General features: G+C 43.7%; 1 protein-coding gene across 1 annotated transcript in view; it reads left to right on the top strand.

Annotated features, from left to right (window-relative positions):
* The first annotated feature begins 2,996 nt into the window (after nt 1-2,996).
* LOC147709358 (mitochondrial amidoxime-reducing component 1-like) overlaps nt 2,997-21,104 on the top strand; it is a 301,956-nt gene continuing 283,848 nt past the window's right edge. The window contains exon 1 of the mRNA XM_086927930.1: nt 2,997-3,424. Coding sequence (XP_086784056.1) covers nt 3,162-3,424 — 263 coding nt within the window. The 5' untranslated portion in view covers nt 2,997-3,161. The remainder of the gene's footprint in view (nt 3,425-21,104) is intronic.

Below are 21,104 nucleotides of genomic sequence, written 5' to 3' on the forward strand. Positions count from 1 at the left end.
CCTTCCTTCATCTTTTCCTTTCTTTTAAACTAAAACAGCATTGTATATGCGCATTCTCTTTAGTTTGCCAAATTGCCTCAAGTCCTCAAATGGCCTTTCCTAAAGCTGCATTTTGAGATGAACACACATTCTCTAATTTGAGTTCACTTTTGAGTTGTTTTCATAGGCTTTCCATATGTTATATTATGTTATATTGATTTGTATAGTGCACTAATCACATGAGAGGGTATTCAAGCGCTTGGACAGGTGTTCAGGTGTGAGGTCCCTGTGGTGCATATATTCAGCATCTTGCGAAGGTCCCCGTGTTGCATATATATTCAGCATTTTGCAAAACTCACGAAGTGAGGAGGAGGATCTGATGTGTTAAGGCTTGTGGATGTGGGTCCTGCCAAGAAAGGAAGTGGATGGAGCCAGTTCTGGAAGTGGGCAGAGCCAGGGGCAGGGGCGGCTGGTGACATTTGAAAGTGGTGGGCGTAAACTAATTTGCATATTGCACCGCAGCGATCGAGCGCAGTGAGCGAGCCCGAACCACCTTGCATCCATCCATACATCATTCATGCATCCACCCATCCATCCACCCACCCTGCATACATCATTCATTCATGCATCCACCCATCCATCCATCATACATCCGCCCATCATGCATGCATGCATCCATACATCATTCATGCATCCACCCATCCATCCACCCAACCATCCTGCATCCATACATCATTCATGCACCCACCCATCCATCCACCCACCCATCCATCCATCATGCATTAATCCATCATGCATGCATGCATCCATCCATACATCATTCATGCATCCACCCATCCATCCACCCACCCATCCTGCATCCATACATCATTCATTCATGCACCCACCCATCGATCCACCCATCCATCCATCATGCATCCACCCATCATGCAAGCATCCATCCATACATCATTTATGCATCCATCCATTCACCCACCCATCCATCCATCATTCATGCATCCACCCATCCATCCATCATGCATCCACCCATCATGCATGCATCCATCCATACATCATTCATGCATCCACCCATCCATCCATCCACCCACCCAACCATCCTGCATCCATACATCATTCATTCATGCACCCATCCATCCATCCACCCATCCATCCATCATGCATCCACCCATCATGCAAGCATCCATCCATACATCATTCATGCATCCACCCATCCATCCATCCACCCACCCATCCTGCATCCATACATCATTCATTCATGCACCCACCCATCCATCCATCCACCCATCCATCCATCATGCATCCACCCATCATGCATGCATCCATGCATCCATCCATACATCATTCATGCATCCATCCACCCATCCATCCATCATGCATCCACCCATCATGCATGCATCCACTCATCCATCCACCCATCCATCCTGCATCCATACATCATTCATTCATGCATCCACCCATCCATCCTGCATCCATCATTCATGCATCCATCCATCCACCCATTATGCATGCACCCATCCACCCACCCATCCACCCACCCATCCACCGAACAATCATTAATGCACCCACCCTGCATCCATCCATCATTCATGTATTTACACATTTCTGCAGCAGATGCTTTAACACACTGAACTATCGCAAGTCATTTGTGCAAGCTAAACACCGAAAAACACACTCTTACCTTGCTGCCGGTCCCGCACACGTCACAGGCTCACAGCGCCCCTGGCCAATCCTGGCGCCAGGGGCACAGGTACCCTCTCGCCCGCAGCACCCCCATTAGGGCTCCTGATGGGCATGCGCAACGCCGCCAAAACAAGTGCGCATGCGTGGGCACGGGTAAAAATTCACCCTCAGTCCCCACGCATGCGTACTTGTGTTGCCGTCTGTACATTATCATGTCAATGAATCAACATGACGCCCGCCCGGCGGTCTGACGTCATGTTGATTCATTGACATGATTGTCATGAGGGAGCTGCGGGCGGCGTTGGGCAGGGGGGGCCTACGCCCCCACGCCCCAATGGACGAACCGCGCCTGGCCAGGGGGAGTGGGGGTGGACTTCTAAAAATAAATCTGAGCACCTGCACTTAATATTTTACAAATTAAGCACTGGGTTACAGAAACATTATTGTTAGGCTCACACTTCAGTCATTTAAAACCACAGAAATGTAGCAGTTATAGTTACCTGAGCTAACTATAACTTATGCCCCAGCAATGCACTGCTTATGACCTCACATAGTACATCACTCATGATAGCGTTAGTGACATCACTGATGGCATCTCAAATGATATCACTGATGGCATCATCCAGTGAGTGAAAGTCTTTCCTAAATGTTTCTGACAATTAAAGAAATATAGCAAGCTGTTGTATATTCTTTCTTTACTAGTGAGTGATACTATTTGTAACATATCTCATCTGAGTGGCTGTGAGTTTGCCTGCCCCTGTAACCTTTGGTTTTTTTCAGTCAAAAATAAAAATAAAATAATATATATATATATATATATATATATATATATATATATATATATATATATATATATATATATATATATATATACACACATAAAACACATGCACTCTTTACGATTGACCTTTTTAGGTGGCCCCACCAGTTTTATCTGTGGCTCACCAAAGCATGCCCTCTCTAAAATTCACTTCTATAGATATCTTTAAAAATAAGTACACAATGGTGGTGAATTATGGCATATAATCACCATTGGTTAAGGAAGTCACATGCCGGGTATAATGCAAGGCCTTCACATTCCCTGCAGTGCAGGGCAGCGCCAGGCCTCCTAGCCACTTGCCAGCTCCATCCATCCTTGAAGCCTTCCTGGGAGTGAGGGGTTGCCCCTCCAGGGGGCACTCGGGGGACCCTCCCTCTCGTTATGTTATGCTCCCGGGCACACGTGCTTACTCTGGACGCACCGGATTCATTGTGTTCATTATGTACCACGTGAGTTGAGCTAGTCGAGTGTGGAAACGGTTAAACAGTTAATAGAAAAGGCGTGGGTTTGGGGCCCTGCCGAGTTAGAATCAGTGAACTACAAAATGCGGCTTGTTTTCCACTTCCCAGCTGGCTGCAACTGCTAAAGAACATGAACTAACCCGTATCAATTAATATTGCGCAACCCTCCGTGCTTAGTGTTGCACGAGCGTCCTGCTGTGCGCTTGAGTCCTGCGTGGTCAATGGCGGCCGGACCCGGACTCCTGGCTGCCGGCGGGCAGCTGCTCTCTCGGCACCGGACCGCCGTCCTCTGCGCGGCGGCGCTCGGGGTGGGCCTGGCCGCAGCCTGGCTCTGGAAGAAGCGGCGCAGGAGCCGAAGGGCGCGGCGGCAGGTCGGGGTGGTCTCACAGCTCTTTATTTACCCCGTCAAGTCCTGCAGAGGGGTCCCCCTGGAGGAAGCCGAGTGCACCAAACTGGGCTTGAAGCACGGAGAGCTCCGGGACAGGTATCACCACTCTTCTGGGGAAAAAAAAACATTGAAGTAACGGGGAACTCGAATTAGATGTGAGAACACTGCATTGTGCATTTTTCTCAGTAGAACGCATTTTATATAATTTTCCACGCTCTCAGCAAGTCCTATATTTAGTTACTATCAATTTGAAGTCTGAAACTTGTAGTTTTAATTTTAATAGTGTACTACTGGCTTAAAACTCTGATGGTTTAAAACACCAGGGCTCACTGAACGTATCACGTATCGTCTTTCAGTAGCTTTGTTATAAATACACTACTTATACAGTCTAGCAAATAAATATATGTAGTGTCACAGCTGGATAACAGTTAATAATGGTTGTTTTTCAGAATGACACCAAATGGAGAATGAGAGCAGAGTTCGAGGTGTTTATGATGTCACTCAGAATCCCAAAGGTGCAAACCGTCCCCATTGTTCACTTTTATTCATATACTATTTTCTGGTATGTATCGGGGGCGGCTCCTCCGTTTAAGCGGAGGAGCATCACCTCAGAGGCCGCCTCGGCGGTCATAGGGCTAGCTACGCCACTGCAAAAGCCCCAGGCCAGAGCTGAAAAATAAATTGGTAATAAAGTTTACTTATCATCATTTTATTTTTCCTCAACCGACCCTTTCCGAACTGAGCGTCAGGACGGGGCGGACCCATTGCTGCAGAGCGGCAGCAGGAATCTTTTTTAAAATACGCCTGTCTCTTTGGCAAGCCAGCATGCACATTTTAAACCTCTGTAACCCAGCAAGACAGCTGGCTTAGAGAAAGCAAAGGTCTCTAGTGCTCCTGTGAGCGCCGAAAGAGGCCGCTCCCACCAATCCCAGCACTGCTTTCATGCTGCAAAGAGCAGCATTAGGGTTGGCTTGGGAGTCGGAAGCCTGACTGCCTTGAGGAGAGAAGGATCGAGGAGGACGTTGCGCTCGACCTAAAGGTAAATTGTTAGATATGTAGACTCTGTAGTTTACTTGGGCATAATAATAAACGCAGAACCGGCTAAAATAATTAATGATAATTACACACCGCTTATGCATTCGATGGAAACAGAATAAAAAAGAATGGATTCACTACAGCTGTCGTTAATTGGGAGGGCTAACGTTATAAAAATGACAATGTTTCCCAAGGTTCTTTATAAATTAAGGTCAATCCCATTCAAAATTGATGAGAAGATTATTAAGAAGATCGAGGCTATATTCATGAAATTCGTGTGGCAATTTGGCAAAACAAGGCGATCAAACAGATATATGTCACTACCACAAGAAAGAGGAGGGCTGGGATTGCCAGATATAAAGAGCTATCATTTCGCATGTCTCCTCACAGACATGGCAATCCTATTCCATCCGGGGGGCCCAACCCTCAGGCAGGCGGTGATGCCATCAATTTTTCAGCTATTGGTGGGAAGTGAAGCAGTAGGGCTCCTATTAAGGAGAACCCAGAGGAGTTATTACAAGAAATTTGGGTATAAGACGCTTGAAGATGTATGGTATATGTGGAAAACTGTTAAAAAATCCTAGATATACCCACTTTTCATCATAGCACACCACTCTGGAACTCAACACTTTTTCCAAACCTTAGCAGGGATGGAGCGTGGCGTCACTGGGAGAGTCAGGGTATTGTGGAGTTGGGGCAAATAATGATTAGAGATCAATGTAGAACACTTGAAGAACTTACGCAACACTATTCATTACAAGGTTATCAAGAGTTTAAATACTTACAGATTGTCAACAGAATTAAATCAATTAGGCCACGTATCACTTTGTCAAGGAGATAGGAATTATTTGAGTATCTGAAGTCGGGGGTCATAGAATTAGGGATATATATAAAATATTTATTGAAGCATCAATGGACGATTTGGGTAAAATGGAAGCTGCCTGGTCCAAAAAATTGGGGGATCCGGAAGTAGATCTTGATAAGGCTCTAGCTATGGATAAAAGGTTTCTGCGCTCCTCGAATCTCAGGGCCCAACACTATAAAACTTTATTCAATCTATACTATACGCCGGAAATTTTTTTCTCTTGGGGGAAAGCGGCAGATAGCAATTGTCCCAGATGTGGAAATGGTCCAGCTGATATTATACACATGTTTTATGGCTGCGAAAAACTAAAAAGCATTCAAACTGAAATAGAGCGGGTTCTAGAGGGGCTGCTAGATGTCAAAATTAATCTATCCCCAACCCTGATAATAATTGGATGTGATGTGAAACTAAATATGCGCACTGAGGCCGAAGCTTTAGTTTTTATCTCTGTAGCAATCCTTAGGATCTTAATTAGTGCAGCTTGGAAGGGTATAGAAGCACCTACGTTTCAAATGTGGATGTGTAGAATGTTGGGTATCCATAACATTGAGGAAGCACTATATGAATTAAAGGGAGCCAAGACAAGGGAAATGGGTAAGCGACTTTGGGCCCCAGTAGCTGCCTGGAGGACAGCTAGAGTGTAAAATGAATGACTCATTGGTATTGTAGCTATTTAACCTGTCTATTATTCCTTTTTTTATGGTATATTTCTATGTATCTATGTATGTATCTATGTATGTATTTATGAATTTGTAATTTACTGGTATGAACTCTCAATAAATAAATATTAAAAAAAAAAAAAACTAAAGGTAAATTCCCTTTTTTTCTTTTATGTGGCCCTCCTGCCTCACCACTCTCGGGACATGCCAGCCGTTACTGGTTTGTACTGCTCACCCAAATCATACTACCCTGCTTGAAGCAGGACTCACATCTGAGCATACCCTGCCAACTTAGGGCGAACAAAAAAAAGGAAAACCAAAGGGGATGATGGACGGAGCGTTGATAATACAAACACTCACCCCCAGTCTCAGACGTGAGTCACTTGCTCACTTTGCCACTGGATTCAAGCAAGCCCGGTTGAAGACGGCTGTAATGCCAGAAACCGGTCCTGGGAAGCTTGATTCCGGTCCAGGGAAGACATGGCTTGGCAGTTCGGGCTGGACTGTTCCCATGAGGCACAGGGTCAGACTGATTTGCATATGGCCATGTCTAAACTGGGGTGGCGGAGTGAGCTAAAGAACGGTGATGGATTAAACCCAGATCAGTTGACTTGGGGTGAATGTTTGTATTGTCAACGCTCCGTCCATCATCCCCTTTGGTTTTTCTTTGCTAGCATCACATACAACAGATATAGGTTTCCCTATATCTGAGGTCACTGCACTTAAAACCTACAAGTCACCCCTAATGCAGGCCTTTCAATTCTGAAGGCAGGGTGCTCAGTTCGAAGTGTGAGGGTGCCCCTGCATGAGCAGAATACCCCTACAACCTTCAGAGTTCAATCTCCCGGGTTGTAAGTGCATCGACCATTACTATATATAAAGTAGCCATGCGTCATTATGCGAAGACCATCTCTAAACTGGCTCTAACGAACCCTGTCATGTTTGGTATCAAACATGTTACAGTGTGGTAGGTATGGTTCCATGCACTGTAATGCTCCTCCGGGAGGCCCTCAGTGCTACCGGTACCAGTCTTCTAGACCTGGACTGCACATGTCTGCTGCCAACCAGATACATGATTCTGCCCTCCTGCTGATGAGCCAATTTCAAGCAGGGGAAGGCAGAACAATAGGTATCCTGTCACAGGGGGTTCCAACTTTTATTGTAAGTCCCAAAACCTTGGGCAAGTACAGACAGGAGCCTCTGATCAATGGTCAGAAAGCTGTAGCCTGCAGGGACACAGGAGCTAGTGTCACCATGGTGACAGAAACACTGGTGTTCCCACTTCAGCTTTTACCTGGGTACATTTACCAGGTTACCTACACTGGTGTTAGGACAGATCATCCCATGGCCGTAGTCAATCTCAGATGGGATGGGGTCACTGGTCCTAAAAGGGTTGCAGCGTCCCTAAACTTGCCTGTAGATTGCCTCTTTGGCAATGATTTGGAAACTTCAGCATGGGCTGAGGTAGAACTGAAGGCCCATGTAGAAATATAAGAAATCCCTGAGAAGCTTGGTGTGGCCCAACCACAGGGAAATTCAGGAGCAGTGGAGCCTGAAGGAATGGACCACTCTGTGCCATGGTGGTGTCTGGAGGAAGGGTCATGCATATGCGGGGGACACACAATCTGGCGATCCCCCTCATTGCGCTACTGTGGCATAACTGGTAGACGAGTGAGTATGCTGAACTACATGCCCCAGAAGCTTCCAGGGTGGTTACAGAAAGTAGTGTCGGTAAACAGCTGCTGGCGGGGGGCAGTATTTAAGCCCCTCGCTCAGTGCTTGACAATCCCTTTCTTGAGCTTCTCCTGTGTGGAAGGATATTCCCCTGTTTCAGCTTCGCTTACTCGTAGACTTGAACCTTCCCAGCACCCATCAAGAGTGTGTGTGAGAGCTCTGTTCTCTTGAGCCTGTCTATCCTGCAGCGGCTGTGGAGCCATGCTGCTCTTTCCGGCAGCTTGTGTTGGGAGCTGCACCTCCGGACCTTGAGGGGATCTGTGTTCACCGTCGGCTCCCGCTTTGTTGCAAACTCTCTCCTTTTTGTCTGAAGAAGGTCGTGGGCAGTGCGGGGAGCGGATTTCCGTGCTGATGGTTGTCTTTGGGACATCGACCTGCATCGGTGGCTCCTGTGAAGGAACAAGGAGCTACTGACTCATCAGAAACCCAGATAAGTGGGAAAGTCCTTTCTTGGCTTTTTCGGTTTCTTTCCTTTGGAACGTTCGTTCTGTGATACTTGGAATCCCTCCCTATACTTTTATTGTGGACTCTCTTGTAGGAGAGTAGTGACATTGAACTACAGTGGTATTTACCTGTGGTACGCCTCTGCCTATGCTCATGTGAACTATGACAAAGTGGGGCTCAGCTGTGTGCCTGTTTATCCTGTTACTGTGTGCTGCATGCAATAGAATGTGAGTACCAGAACTAAGGGGTGTAGCAGAGATCGGGTGTATGTGTGTGAACACTTACATTAACGTTCCTCCTTTCTTGTACGCAGTGCTTTTCACACAAGGCTGAGGTTCTCCTACAAACCGCTGATGATCCACGTAATGTAAATGTAAATGTGTGTGTCTTGTAAAGCGCACTGCTACCCGGAGGCGTCCTGGCGCTATAGACCGCTGGGGAACCCGTCCTGGCTTTCCCTGTGAGATGTTCCCTCCTGGGTATCTCCAAGGTGAAACCAGGCATCCCCGGCGTTTGTGGGGGGCCGTTGTGGAGATGAGGCAAGCTAATGCCCAGAGTTGCCAAGTGTGATCCCTGGTTAGAGTAGGCACCGAGTTGAGAATTATCGAGTCCCCTGACCCTGGTTCACGACCCTGCCGCGTCGGGAATTGAACCCTGATCCCGGGCCGTCCTCTCCTTCCGGGTCTGTCGCCTCTAAACTGTGAGCCACACCAATCCAGAAGGTCTCCGGACCTGTGCTGCTTCCTTAATCGGCGTTACAGCAAACAAATGATGAACAGAATGCTGACAATGCAAACATTCTCCCCCAGTCAAAAGATCTGGGTTAAATCCATTGTTCTTTTGCCCACTACGCCACTCCAGTTTGGACCCAGCCAAATGCAAATCAGTCTTGACCCTGTGCCTCAATGGAACAGTCCAGACCGAACTGCCAGGCCAGGTCCTCCATGGACTGGAAACAAGCATCCTGGGACAGATTTCAGGGTATGTCACTCTTCTTCAGCCAGGCTAGCTTGATTTCAGTGGCACAGTGAGCAAGGGACCCACGTCTGGGCATACCCATCCCACTTTCGGCAAAAAGTGTTACAGCAAACAAATGATCGACAGAATGTTGACAATGCAAACATTCTCCCACAGTCAAAAGATCTGGGTTGAATCCATCGTTCTTTTGCCCACTACGCCACCCCAGTTTGGACCCAGCCATATCCAAATCAGTCTTGACCCTGTGCCTCATTGGAACAGTCCAGACCGAACTGCCAGGCCAGGTCCTCCCTGGACCGGAAACAAGCATCTTGGGACCGGTTTCAGGGTATGTCACCTTTCTTTATCCAGGCTAGCTTGAATCCAGTGGCACAGCAAGCAAGGAATCCACGCCTGGGCATACCCATCCCACTTAGGGCGAAAAGAAAATAATGGATGCCAATTTAGATCAAAAGGCGATCTTTATGATCGGCAAATCTTTTACTAATCCCAATGTGTTGCAGAAGGATTTGCCGCCTTCACAAACTCTGTGTAATGAGATTGCAACATACTTAGAAGAAAAGATTCTTAATATTCAAAAGAATTTCCCTATTAGCACCAGTAAACATAGGGATGACCCCATTGAACCAGCTCTTAGCCCTAGTGCTCATTGCATTAATACTTTTAAATTGGTAGCACTAGAATCAACTTATGAGGCCATCAGGGCTTGCAAATCAGGTTCTCCCTTAGATGCATGTGCTCCCATGATCCTTCATAAAATTATTGACATAATCAACCCTGTTGTAAATGTAATAGTTATTTCTTCACTAAGTACGGGCATTGTTCCAGGTGAGTGGAAATTGGCGTTGGTAAAACCTCTCAAAAAGAAACAGAATATTGACCCCCTCGGTGCTTTCTAATCTTCGACCCATCTCCCAGTGTTGGGTAAAATAACAGACGTTTGTACAGAAGGAACTTACGAGATTTATTGAAGTAGCTAATATTTTCCATCCACAACATTCAACTGAATCATCCCTTTTGGAGGTTACTGAGGCGCTAAAAATCTTAGCAGACCAGGGTAAGAAAGCAGTTTTGATCCTACTCGATTTGTCTGCTGCGTTCGATACCATCTCGCATGACATCCTATTAAAGAGACTCGAACGCAGCGGTATCTCAGGTACTGTTCTAAAATGGATCAAATCATTCCTTTCCAATCGGAGACAAGCTGTGACCTTGGGTACCTTCCTCTCAACAGAGAAAACATTAACAACAGGAGTTCCGCAAGGCTCTTCTTTGAGCCCTTTGTTGTTCTATATTTGTATGGCCCCACTCATATCTCTCATAAGCTCCTTTGGAATCAAAGTCACGTCTTATGCAGACGATACTCAAATGATTGTATCCCTTGATAACAACACTACACATGCCGAGATGAACTTGCTGTCTTGCACAAGTCATACAGTGGATGAGGGATAATCATCTGAAATGTAATACTGATTAAACAGACATTTTGCCCAGTGGGAGGGATGTAACTTTCCTTCCGGATGTGTGGTGGCCAGAGGGAACTACGCCCCCACCAGACATGGTTAAGGTAGCAAAAAATCTAGGGGTACAGTTTGATATCGCTTTGTCTTTTTTGCCGCATGCATCAGCTACAGCAGGTACCTGCTTTAGCCTAATAAGATCATTAAAGAAATTCTTTTATTTGATTCTGCTTCCTGCAAGGAAATCAATAGCAGAGGCCCTGATTCTCTCTCATTTGGACTACTGCAATAGCCTCCTTGCTGGAGCAAATAAAGCTACGATAAAAAAAACTACAAGTGGTCCAGAACACTGCAGCATGCCTTGTTCTCAGGCTTCCACGCAGAGCATCCGCATCAGCAGCGCTTAAAGTTCTGCGTTGGCTTCCGATTAATAAAATAATTATTTTTAAAATTCTCTTAATTACTTATAGAGCCATGCTTAAACGGGGTCCTAAGTATCTCTCAACACAGTTTTCCCCATATACCACTACTAGGAATCTTAGGTCATCCGCAGCCAACCTCCTGAAACCTCCCTCTTTCAGGCGGATTACTAAAGGCGGGAAAACTTTCGCCGTCCTGGGGTCTAAAGCATGGAATGCCCTTCCAAGCCAACTTAAGACTACAGGGAACTGAATATCAATTTAGGAAGGTATTGAAGACATGAATATACAACATTTCTGATGTCCGCTGCCTTGCACTTATCTAGTCGGAACATAAGCTGGTATGCTATAGGACCCGCGCTCACCGTTCATTCCTCAGCGCCAGGATACTCCTTGCAGAGTGACAGCTTGCTCTTAAGAAATACTTTTTTACATTACATTACATTACAGCAAACATGGTGGCTGGAATGCTGACAATGCAAACATTCTCCCACAGTCGAAAGATCCATCATTTGTTTGCTGTAACGCTTCCTTATTCGTCAGCATTTGTTGTTTTATCCCATTCCCCGTTTTCCCCGTGTGCTTTTACGCAGGGCAGTGATCTTGCTGCACTCCTTGTATGGCAGCATAATGGGGAGTCGAGGACATTGCATCCTTCCATCATCCCCACTGGACAATTCAGCAGGTCAGTGGCATTCCATATTGAACAGACCTGACAGATTATCAAGCCGAGTATAATGCCCAGCCTGGGTGATGGAACCCAACGAAATGCTTGCCTCAGTCCTAGAGACTATAACCACATTACAAATAGAGGTTCAGGCCTTTCGGGCTGAGAATCAGGAATTGCGTAAGGAGTTAGGGACCGTGCGCAGGGAAGTGGCAGGACTTTCCAGGAAAGGGACAACGGAGAGTAGCAAGAGGTCCTATGTCAAAGAATGGACTTTCCCATCTCCCTCAAATGGGGATGGTGCTTCCCCTGGGCATAGTGCCTATACAGGGATGGACAGTTTGTCACTGGTTTCTGAGTTTTTCGCTGCCAACCAGGCCCTCCCCTCAAAGCAAAGGCAATGCTGTTCGAATCAATGTAATACAACAACCCCAACTACCACTTGCCCCTCCCGAACGATTCTTTGCGGACCTGAAGAAATTTGGCATATTCTTGAACCAATGCCGGTTGTCCTTCCTCTGCTAACCAGCGTTTTTTTATGAAGACCAGGCTAAAACCGCATTCATGATGTCCTATTTGGGTGGAAACACTGCAAGCTGGTCCATACCGCTGATCGAGAAAGACAAACCAGTCCTGTATGATTACCCAGCGCTCTGCAATGAAATACAGAAATTATTCGATAGGAGGTCCCATCATCTCTCCTTGGATACAGAACAGATCACCTCAAAACAAGGCACACAGGACCTCTTGATGTACATTATGACCTTCAATCGGCTGCTTATCGAAATGGACTGGCCCAAGAGCAAATTAACATCTTTATTCTATCAGGGATTACGGGGTGAGTTGAAGGACATCCTCACCCAGGTGGTACACATGCCCCAGTCCTGTGACCAGCTGATAGAACTCACCGTACATCTGGATCATTGTCTTCAGGATAGGAAGGGGGATAAGTTGAAGACAGAACCGCAATACTAACTACCCCGACCCAAGCCGTATACCGAAGCTGGATCAAGAGCTAACGGTGGAACCCATGCAGGTCTTTGGGTCCCATAACCGTGGAGGAAAGGGAAAATAGGTGTAAACAATGCCTTTGTCTGTATTGTGGCAAGGGAGGTAATTTCCTCAGGGAATGTAAGGCTAGGACGAGGGCGGTGGAGAAGAAGTCAGTGGCACAAACCCAAACCGTTCTTCAACAAGAATGGGATTCGAGTGAGAACTCGGGAAACTGAAGAACTCAAACAAGACCGAGATCCTCTGTTTGAGAGAAGACCACCTCGAGATCTCCCCTATAGTGATCAACAACCTTCAGGCTTCCATAGTTCACCTCAATGGCTGTGACATTATGGTTGGGACCAGAACGACATCAGACGGTACCAGCATTACTGGATTCCGATGCCACCGGCAATTTTATAGACCAAACATATGCTCAGCACTTAGGCCTACCATGTGTAAAGATGAGAATCCCAGAACCCGTGAAGGCGGTGGATGGTACAGCTTTAACCTCCGGTCCTGTGAAGTACCATACCCAACAACTTCTAATGCAGCTTGGGAATGACCATTACGAATATATCCGGTTTGACCTAAATGACACTCCTCATTTTTGCCTAATTCTGGGTATGCCCTGATTGACTCTACAAAACCCTTCAGTGCGCTGGGCTGCTTGCTCTGTAACCATGAATTCCACCTTTTGCCAAGACCATGATAAGAAAGACGAAGTCCTACTGCAGAGAAATCGGGAAACATAGTCCAGTTATTTGGCATCTGGATGCGGTACTTCTATGGTATGTTCCACTGTAACGTTACCCCCAGTTTCTGAGGAAACGTCAGGTGGTTCTAAATGATGCAGCACAACTGATTTCTAAACTGCCTAGAAGAACACCCGCCACACCCTTGTTACAGAAGCTACACTGCCTCCCTATTAAGCAGAGGATCAGATTCAAGGGCCTTATGTACCTGGTCGTTGCCAAATTATCTGAAAACAAGAAATTCACGATATTGGAGGTGAATGAATTCCCTATAATTAACCTCTCAGATAGGGTATTAACAGTTGAGGAACAGGAAGTTTTAAGATATGGCTTTAGCTTTGCCCCCACAGCTCCCCCGAATAGATTTGAGCTTGAAAAAGATATGAAAAGCTTTTTCAGGAAGATCAGATTGAATAGTTTTTTTGCAGACAGAGAATATTAGCCTACTCCCAACACGACAGGCTTTAAGCCCAAATCCACCTTTACCCCAAACCTAAGTCAGGTAGAGAAAAATGTAGAGTTCGAGAGAATTGTGGAAATTGAAATTAAGATCAGCCTCGGCTCACCCCAGGGACAATGCAACAATCTCTCAAAATGTCATAGACCAGCTCTGATGCAGCCCCAAGAGTGCGACCAAATAACAATAAAACCCGCAGACAAGGGGGGGCGGGGTAGTAGTTTTGAGTAGCACAGACTACGATAGTAGAATGAGGACCTTTTTGAATGTAACTGAGCATTATACACCGGTTTCATTCAATGTGATTGAAAAGTTAAAGAGAGAGGTGGCCCGTTTTCTAAATTATGGTAGGGAAAACAACATGATCTGTGAAGATGAATACAGTTTCTTATTTAACACCAACCCAATATTTCCGGCCATATATGGATTGCCGAAAATCCATAAGAATTTAAAAATCCCCCCAAGCGGCCCATAGTTAGCAGTTTGGGTTCATTGTTAGAGCCCCTCAGCAAATATGCCGACTTCTTTTTGAGACCGATTGTCCAGAAGCAGAGGTCATACCTAAAGGATACGGCTCATACCATTGCAATGTTCAAGGGCCAGAGCTTCGACAAGGTGACCCAGTTATTGGTCACCTTGGATATTGAAGCTCTGTACACGAATATTCCCCAAGACGACACAATTAGTGTTATGTCCTCAATACTTAATGAAGAAAATCTAAATGGTAGTCACAAAGAGTTCATTCTTGGATGTATAGAGCTAGTATTGAAAAATAATATCTTCTTATTTAAAGAGGAGCTCTTCAAACAGGTAAAGGGGACCAGTATGGGGGCCACATGTGCCCCCAGCCTGGCATGCCTGTACGTTGGCCATTTCGAGCAAAAGCATATTTATAACGAAATGGCACCATACTTTGAAAATGTTTCCCGCTGGCACCGTTTCATTGATGATATCATTTTCATCTGGAACGGTGCCAGCGAAGAACTCCAGATCTTTTTGGAAAGGTTGAACCAGGGAGATCAAAATCTCAAATTCACGGCACACTATAGCGATACTAGTGTGGATTTCCTAGATATTAAGATCAAGGAATCAGAAGGTGTGTTGGAAGTGGAGCTTTTCTCCAAGCCAACAGATAAGAATACCTTGCTCCAATACCAGAGCAATCACCCACGGTCACAAAAGGACAATATTCCTTTTGGGGAGTTGTTAAGGTTGCGACGTAACTGTACAAATTTGAATGACTTCTACTACCATGCAGAAATTATGGATAAAAAATTAAGAGAGAGAGGATATCCAAAAAAACCTGTAAAACAGTCCCTGAAATGGGCAAGATTTTACGATAGGGACCACCTATTGGACATGAATAAAAAGATAAAGAATAATGTCCAAGACAGGATAGTGTTTGTAAGCCAGTTTTCTGGTGTTAGTAATAAAATTAAAAATATTGTGAATCACAATTGGAAAATTCTGAATAATGGCCTTACAACCCCCATATCTAAACCACTCTTTTCATTCAGGCGGAGTAAAACAATTAAGAATGCCCTAGTAAAAACTTATAAAAATCCTGAAAGTAGCATTCAAAGTACCCTAAATAAGACAAGAGCGGTAGGGAACTACAAGTGTGGCTCTTGTTCGATCTTTCCAAATTGTATAGAAACTAAAACACTTAATTTTAATGGGAAAGCCCTGTCCTCTAAAACACTCAATAATTGTAGTAGCAAGAGTGTTATTTACCTACTCATTTGCCCCTGTGGCTGGGGGTACGTGGGCGAGACTGGTAGGGAGCTCCGGATAAGACTCCTTGAACACAGGTCATCTATTAAAAATAAAAAATAAAATGCACCTTTGACTGATCTCTTTCTTAATAACAACCATGGGTGCAATGATTTTACCTGGTACATCCTGGAAAAGGTTAATATAAGTTGTAGAGGTGGAAATTTGGAAGCAATAAGGAAAACGCGTGAAAATGGTTCATGTGTTACCTCAATACAATTGATAAAGGCCTCAATACTAGAGAAGAATGGATGAAGCTAGTAGCCAATCAGTAAGATTTGAAAAATGAAAAGGCATATGAATAATAAAAAACGATCAGGAGCCAAGGATTACAGGATTTCTAAATGGAATGTTGTATCCTTACATGAAGTTTTAAATAAATAAACGAATGTTCAGAGAAAGACAAACGTAAATCAAAATAAACTATGAGAGGCATCACTTAATGAAGAGGAGAAAGGATCTTCTGGATGGCACTTATAATGTCAATTACATCATTGTAGTCCATTTAATGAGAATATGAGGATGTATAAATGAAACAGTAACATATGAATGTAATAGTAAAATAGCAATATATGAACATGAGGTTCTATTTATTATGCTAAAATTAAAAAAATCCAATAAAATGGGTGTACTCAAAAAAATTGAGAATTGGGATGAAACAACTATGAATAACAACGAGCCACCAACAATAAATTAAACTGAAAACGAGGCTTGGAACTCGTAAAGCAGGTGCCAAAACGAGGCTTGAACCACGGGTGTTGCTGAAATTTAGTTAAAATCATAGGGGCAATATCAATAGGGGGCAGTAATTGACCATACCAATAGATTTTCCTGACCAGGCACTGGTTTATGAATAAGAGGCTTGGCGTTGGAGGGGAGAGAAAGAAAAAATGGTTAAAAAAATTAAAAAAGAAATGTGAAGCACGCAAGGTGCGCAAACGCAATTACCAGCCATTGGCAAATGAAGAAGAGGCTTGGTGTAAGAAGTGAACTACAAACGAGGCGGGGTAACCCGCCACGCATGCAAATGAGTACAAAAGGAAGGGGTCCCAGACAAAAACCAAATGATTCAAACTTATATCTTAATATACAATTAATTCAAAGAGCAAAGCTATTGAATGCAAAGGAGTTTAATTCAGATTTGCATGTATTTCCTTTCATTGGTTAGAACTCATAATACATTTTATTATATACATGACAAATTGCAATAAATGTGCATGCCCACATTCACAACGGGGAGTGGTGAAGTGAAGGAAGTGTGAAGGATAGGGTAGGGTAAAGGGATAGTCTGATTCATTCAGTGGCAAGTATTATTCTCAATTTAGAGACTGAGTACATGTGGTCCCTTTAGCCAAAGGCCACAACATAAGGCTCATAAAGAGTCCAAAATACAACTGATGAACAAAGCCAAACTCCGCTTCAGCCGTTAAGGTCTTGCTTGGGGTGGGAGATTGGTCGTGGTTGTGTAGTCAACGTTTCGACCCAGATTATAAGTAGGAGAGTGGTCCTTACAGAGCGGGTCTTCTTCAGGACAAAGAAGTTGTGGGTGGGCAACCTCCTAGCGCGAGAGGCGAGAGAGGCAGGCTCAACAGAAGATGGAATCCCCCGGGCCAGATTAGAGGTTTTTAACTGTAAACTCTGAAGGTTCTCAAGGCGTCTTGCCAGTGGAATAAAATGTCCTTTGCGGTTGTTGATTCAGTCACCACTATTATTCAAATTCATTAGCAGACAGGGTGGATCCTATGCATACAGCACACTTTCAAGTGCTTCGGTAAATCGTACTACCAGGTTCAAATTATTAAAAAATGAATGAAATGTACCTCTGATCAACGAAGGATTCTGAGGGCATCTACCGGTAGGATTTCTTGTGTTATTTCTTACATTTTTTGCCGCCAGAATTTCAAATTATCTGGAGGGAGAATGGATCCTGTGTACTCGCGGTTTGTGGCAGAGCGCGGAGCACTTCAACTTTTGGGATAGATTCCGGCATTTTCGTAACACGTCTAAGGGGGCTGTGCCGAGTACACAGGATCCATTCTCCCTCCAGATAATTTGAAATTCTGGCGGCAAAAAATGTAAGAAATAACACAAGAAATCCTACCGGTAGATGCCCTCAGAATCCTTCGTTGATCAGAGGCACATTTCATTCATTTTTTAAATAATTTTAACCTGGTAGTACGATTTACCGAAGCACTTGAAAGTGTGCTGTATGCATAGGATCCACCCTGTCTGCTAATGAATTTGAATAATAGTGGTGACTGAATCAACAACCGCAAAGGACATTTTATTCCACTGGCAAGACGCCTTGAGAACCTTCAGAGTTTAGAGTTAAAAACCTCTAATCTGGCCCGGGGGATTCCATCTTCTGTTGACCCTGCCTCTCTCGCCCCTCGCGCTAGGAGGTTGCCCACCCACAACTTCTTTGTCCTGAAGAAGACCCGCTCTGTAAGGACCACTCCTACTTATAATCTGGGTCGAAACGTTGACTACACAACCACGATCAATCTCCCACCCCAAGCAAGACCTTAACGGCTGAAGCGGAGTTTGGCTTTGTTCATCAGTTGTATTTTGGACTCTTTATGAGCCTTATGTTGTGGCCTTTGGCTAAAGGGACCACATGTACTCAGTCTCTAAATTGAGAATAATACTTGCCACTGAATGAATCAGACTATCCCTTTACCCTACCCTATCCTTCACACTTCCTTCACTTCACCCCTCCCCGTTGTGAATGTGGGCATGCACATTTATTGCAATTTGTCATGTATATAATAAAATGTATTATGAGTTCTAACCAATGAAAGGAAATACATGCAAATCTGAATTAAACTCCTTTGCATTCAATAGCTTTGCTCTTTGAATTAATTGTATATTAAGATATAAGTTTGAATCATTTGGTTTTTGTCTGGGACCCCTTCCTTTTGTACTGATAACTACCCAGGTCCCTTTGACTCTAGTGGGTATAACCCTGTTTCCTATAACCATGCGTGCAAATGAGACTGGGCTTAGACCACGCCCAATGTTGAAACGAGGCTTGGATGCCATGTATTGTGGTACGGCTGGAAGTAAAATTATACAAATAAGATGCCCTAAAATAAGTTTCCCAAATATGGAATAGAGTGGTGAAGTCTCAGAAGTAAGGAAAAATTTGTGTTTAAAAAGTGTGTGTTGAAATGTTCACAAAGTCTCCCTGAATGCAAGCCAAATCGAGGCTTGAAAGAGGCAGCCAATGATAACATCAGGGACAAATACTGCCGGGTCTATTAGGGTTAGATCTCCGGGTCGGGAGAGGAAAAGCTTGAATAGTAGAGTCAAAACACCTGTAACCAATTGAACTCAACCAATGACAGTTGGGGCTCAATAGTTAAATAAACAGATGCAAGCGACATAGGAATCCAGCCGCTTTCCGTAAAGACTACCCGGGTGGGGACGAGTGACACAACCTCTAGATCAGCGCTTGGAGCTCTCAAGTAAAGAGGGATATTTTTGGCGCTGAATCAATAGGTGGAGAGAAGATATTATTAACAAAGGGAACCGTTTTGCTTTTTCTTTTGCCCCAGAGTACACCGAGTTTAATCAGGAGGCACACAATTTAAAACCGCACCGGGGACCACATCGCAAAGGGAGGACAAATAACACCCTTTTTTTTAAATGTAAGTAATATTTCTTTCTAAAGATAGCGCTATCAAAATAATAACTAGAATATAGCAGTAAACCGAGCCCGATGTTATTTTATCTCACTCCAGAGCCATCAAATAGGGGTAAAAATCGCAGAATCTCCTCCCAGTCGCCATACATAATCTGGCGAGGTGAAGAAGACGACTCTCTATATATAGCGCAAACAAAAGGAGGTATGGTAGAGACATACCAACTGCCACAATAAATGGAGTTATTTAAATACTGCTAAGTAGAAAATCTTAATATTCCTTTTTGTAGATAAAAAAATATACAATATGTTATTTTATTCCACTCCAGAGCCACGAAATAGGGGTTAAACTGCTGTATCGCGTCTCAGTTGTCATACATAATCTTGTGAAGTGCAAAGGACAACTTTATATATAGCATAAGCGAAAGGAGGTATGTTAGAGATACAACAACTACCACAAATAAATCGAGTTTTTCAAATATTGTGAAGTAAAAACTCTCAATATTTCTCTCTGTAGATAAAAATTATACAAAAAAAGAGCATGAAGGGAACATTTATGAACCAATGACCAATGGATTAAGAATATTAAGAATTAAAGGTAATCCGTGATGAAATAACATTATAGGGGAACTATAGTTCTAAATGCAATAGAGAAGTAATACTAATACATTTCATTGGAGAAACTATCCTGATAACCGAAAGTTGAAAAAATATGAGATGTGGAATAAGTGCAAATGAATAATATTATTTAAGGTAAATAAACAAAACCACTAAAATCAACATGACTGACTCGGCCCAAATGAATTTTGTAAGGGGGGGGGGGGGGGAGTGAGTAGGACTAGGCATATGCATGCATATAATTATCCCACAAAATGGCCTGAGGGTAAGAGAGAAGTGAGTGCCAGAGCCCATATATGAGAAATCAAAATAGCAATTGGACAACATAATGAATAGATAACAATGTATGTCAGACAAAATAAAATAATATGATGGATATAAATTGCAAAACGTGCAGTAGTACAAGGTTCTGAGACTACGTATCAGTAAATTCTAATAGACTGTTTATAGATTATGTACAACCTGTTTATAAATGATGATGAGTGTCTAGTATTACAAAAGAATTGCAATGTACTAGATAGGATAAATGTGTCATTTCTACACAATATTTATATAAATATGTTTACCTGCAGGATTCCTTTGAAAGTAGCAACCTTCGAGTGCCCTTAATAGGAGAGACGTATCAAATTTGTCTTGAAAAAGATGGTATATTATAACTAAAACCATCGAAACGCGTCGACGCCCAGATCTACACAAATAAGGGACCGAGCCTTTTCTGTAGATACGATAAATTGAGTGTGTCCAGGATCAGCTTTTTAAAAATTGGGTTCCCTGATGTGTTTACATATGACAAATAGGATTGTCTGTTGTTTGTCTCTCTTTTTGATTACGTATTGTTTAGAAATATTTGTAGTATAATTTTTATTGTTGTCTTAATGAAGTATAGACACAAATGTGGTGCTAATGTACACGTTTTCAATGCAATTGCAATGTACTATTTTTAGAATTTGTAATATTTAGGTACTGTTTTTAACCAAAAAATAAAAAGAAAACTATAGAATCTACTGATTGTGTATTATCTCATCCTAGTGATCACTTCTAATACATGGGGTAATATTGGTGTAAACTGTATATTAATCGATCGGTTCGAGTGATGCCACCAAGGGATCTCCCCCATTTTTACTGTTTGCTAGTACTCTAATCCCCTGGTGTGTTAAGGGGTCTCTCTCAAACTATTACATATACATTTTGTTTATCAGAGACATACCTGTTGGCCTGCCCACGCTTTAACAGAATCACCTTGGGGGGACGTGCCTTATCGGTTGTGATTCCCCAGCTT

Source organism: Lissotriton vulgaris, chromosome 6 (genome assembly GCF_964263255.1).
Source record: "Lissotriton vulgaris chromosome 6, aLisVul1.2, whole genome shotgun sequence".
NCBI classification, from domain to species: domain Eukaryota; kingdom Metazoa; phylum Chordata; class Amphibia; order Caudata; family Salamandridae; genus Lissotriton; species Lissotriton vulgaris.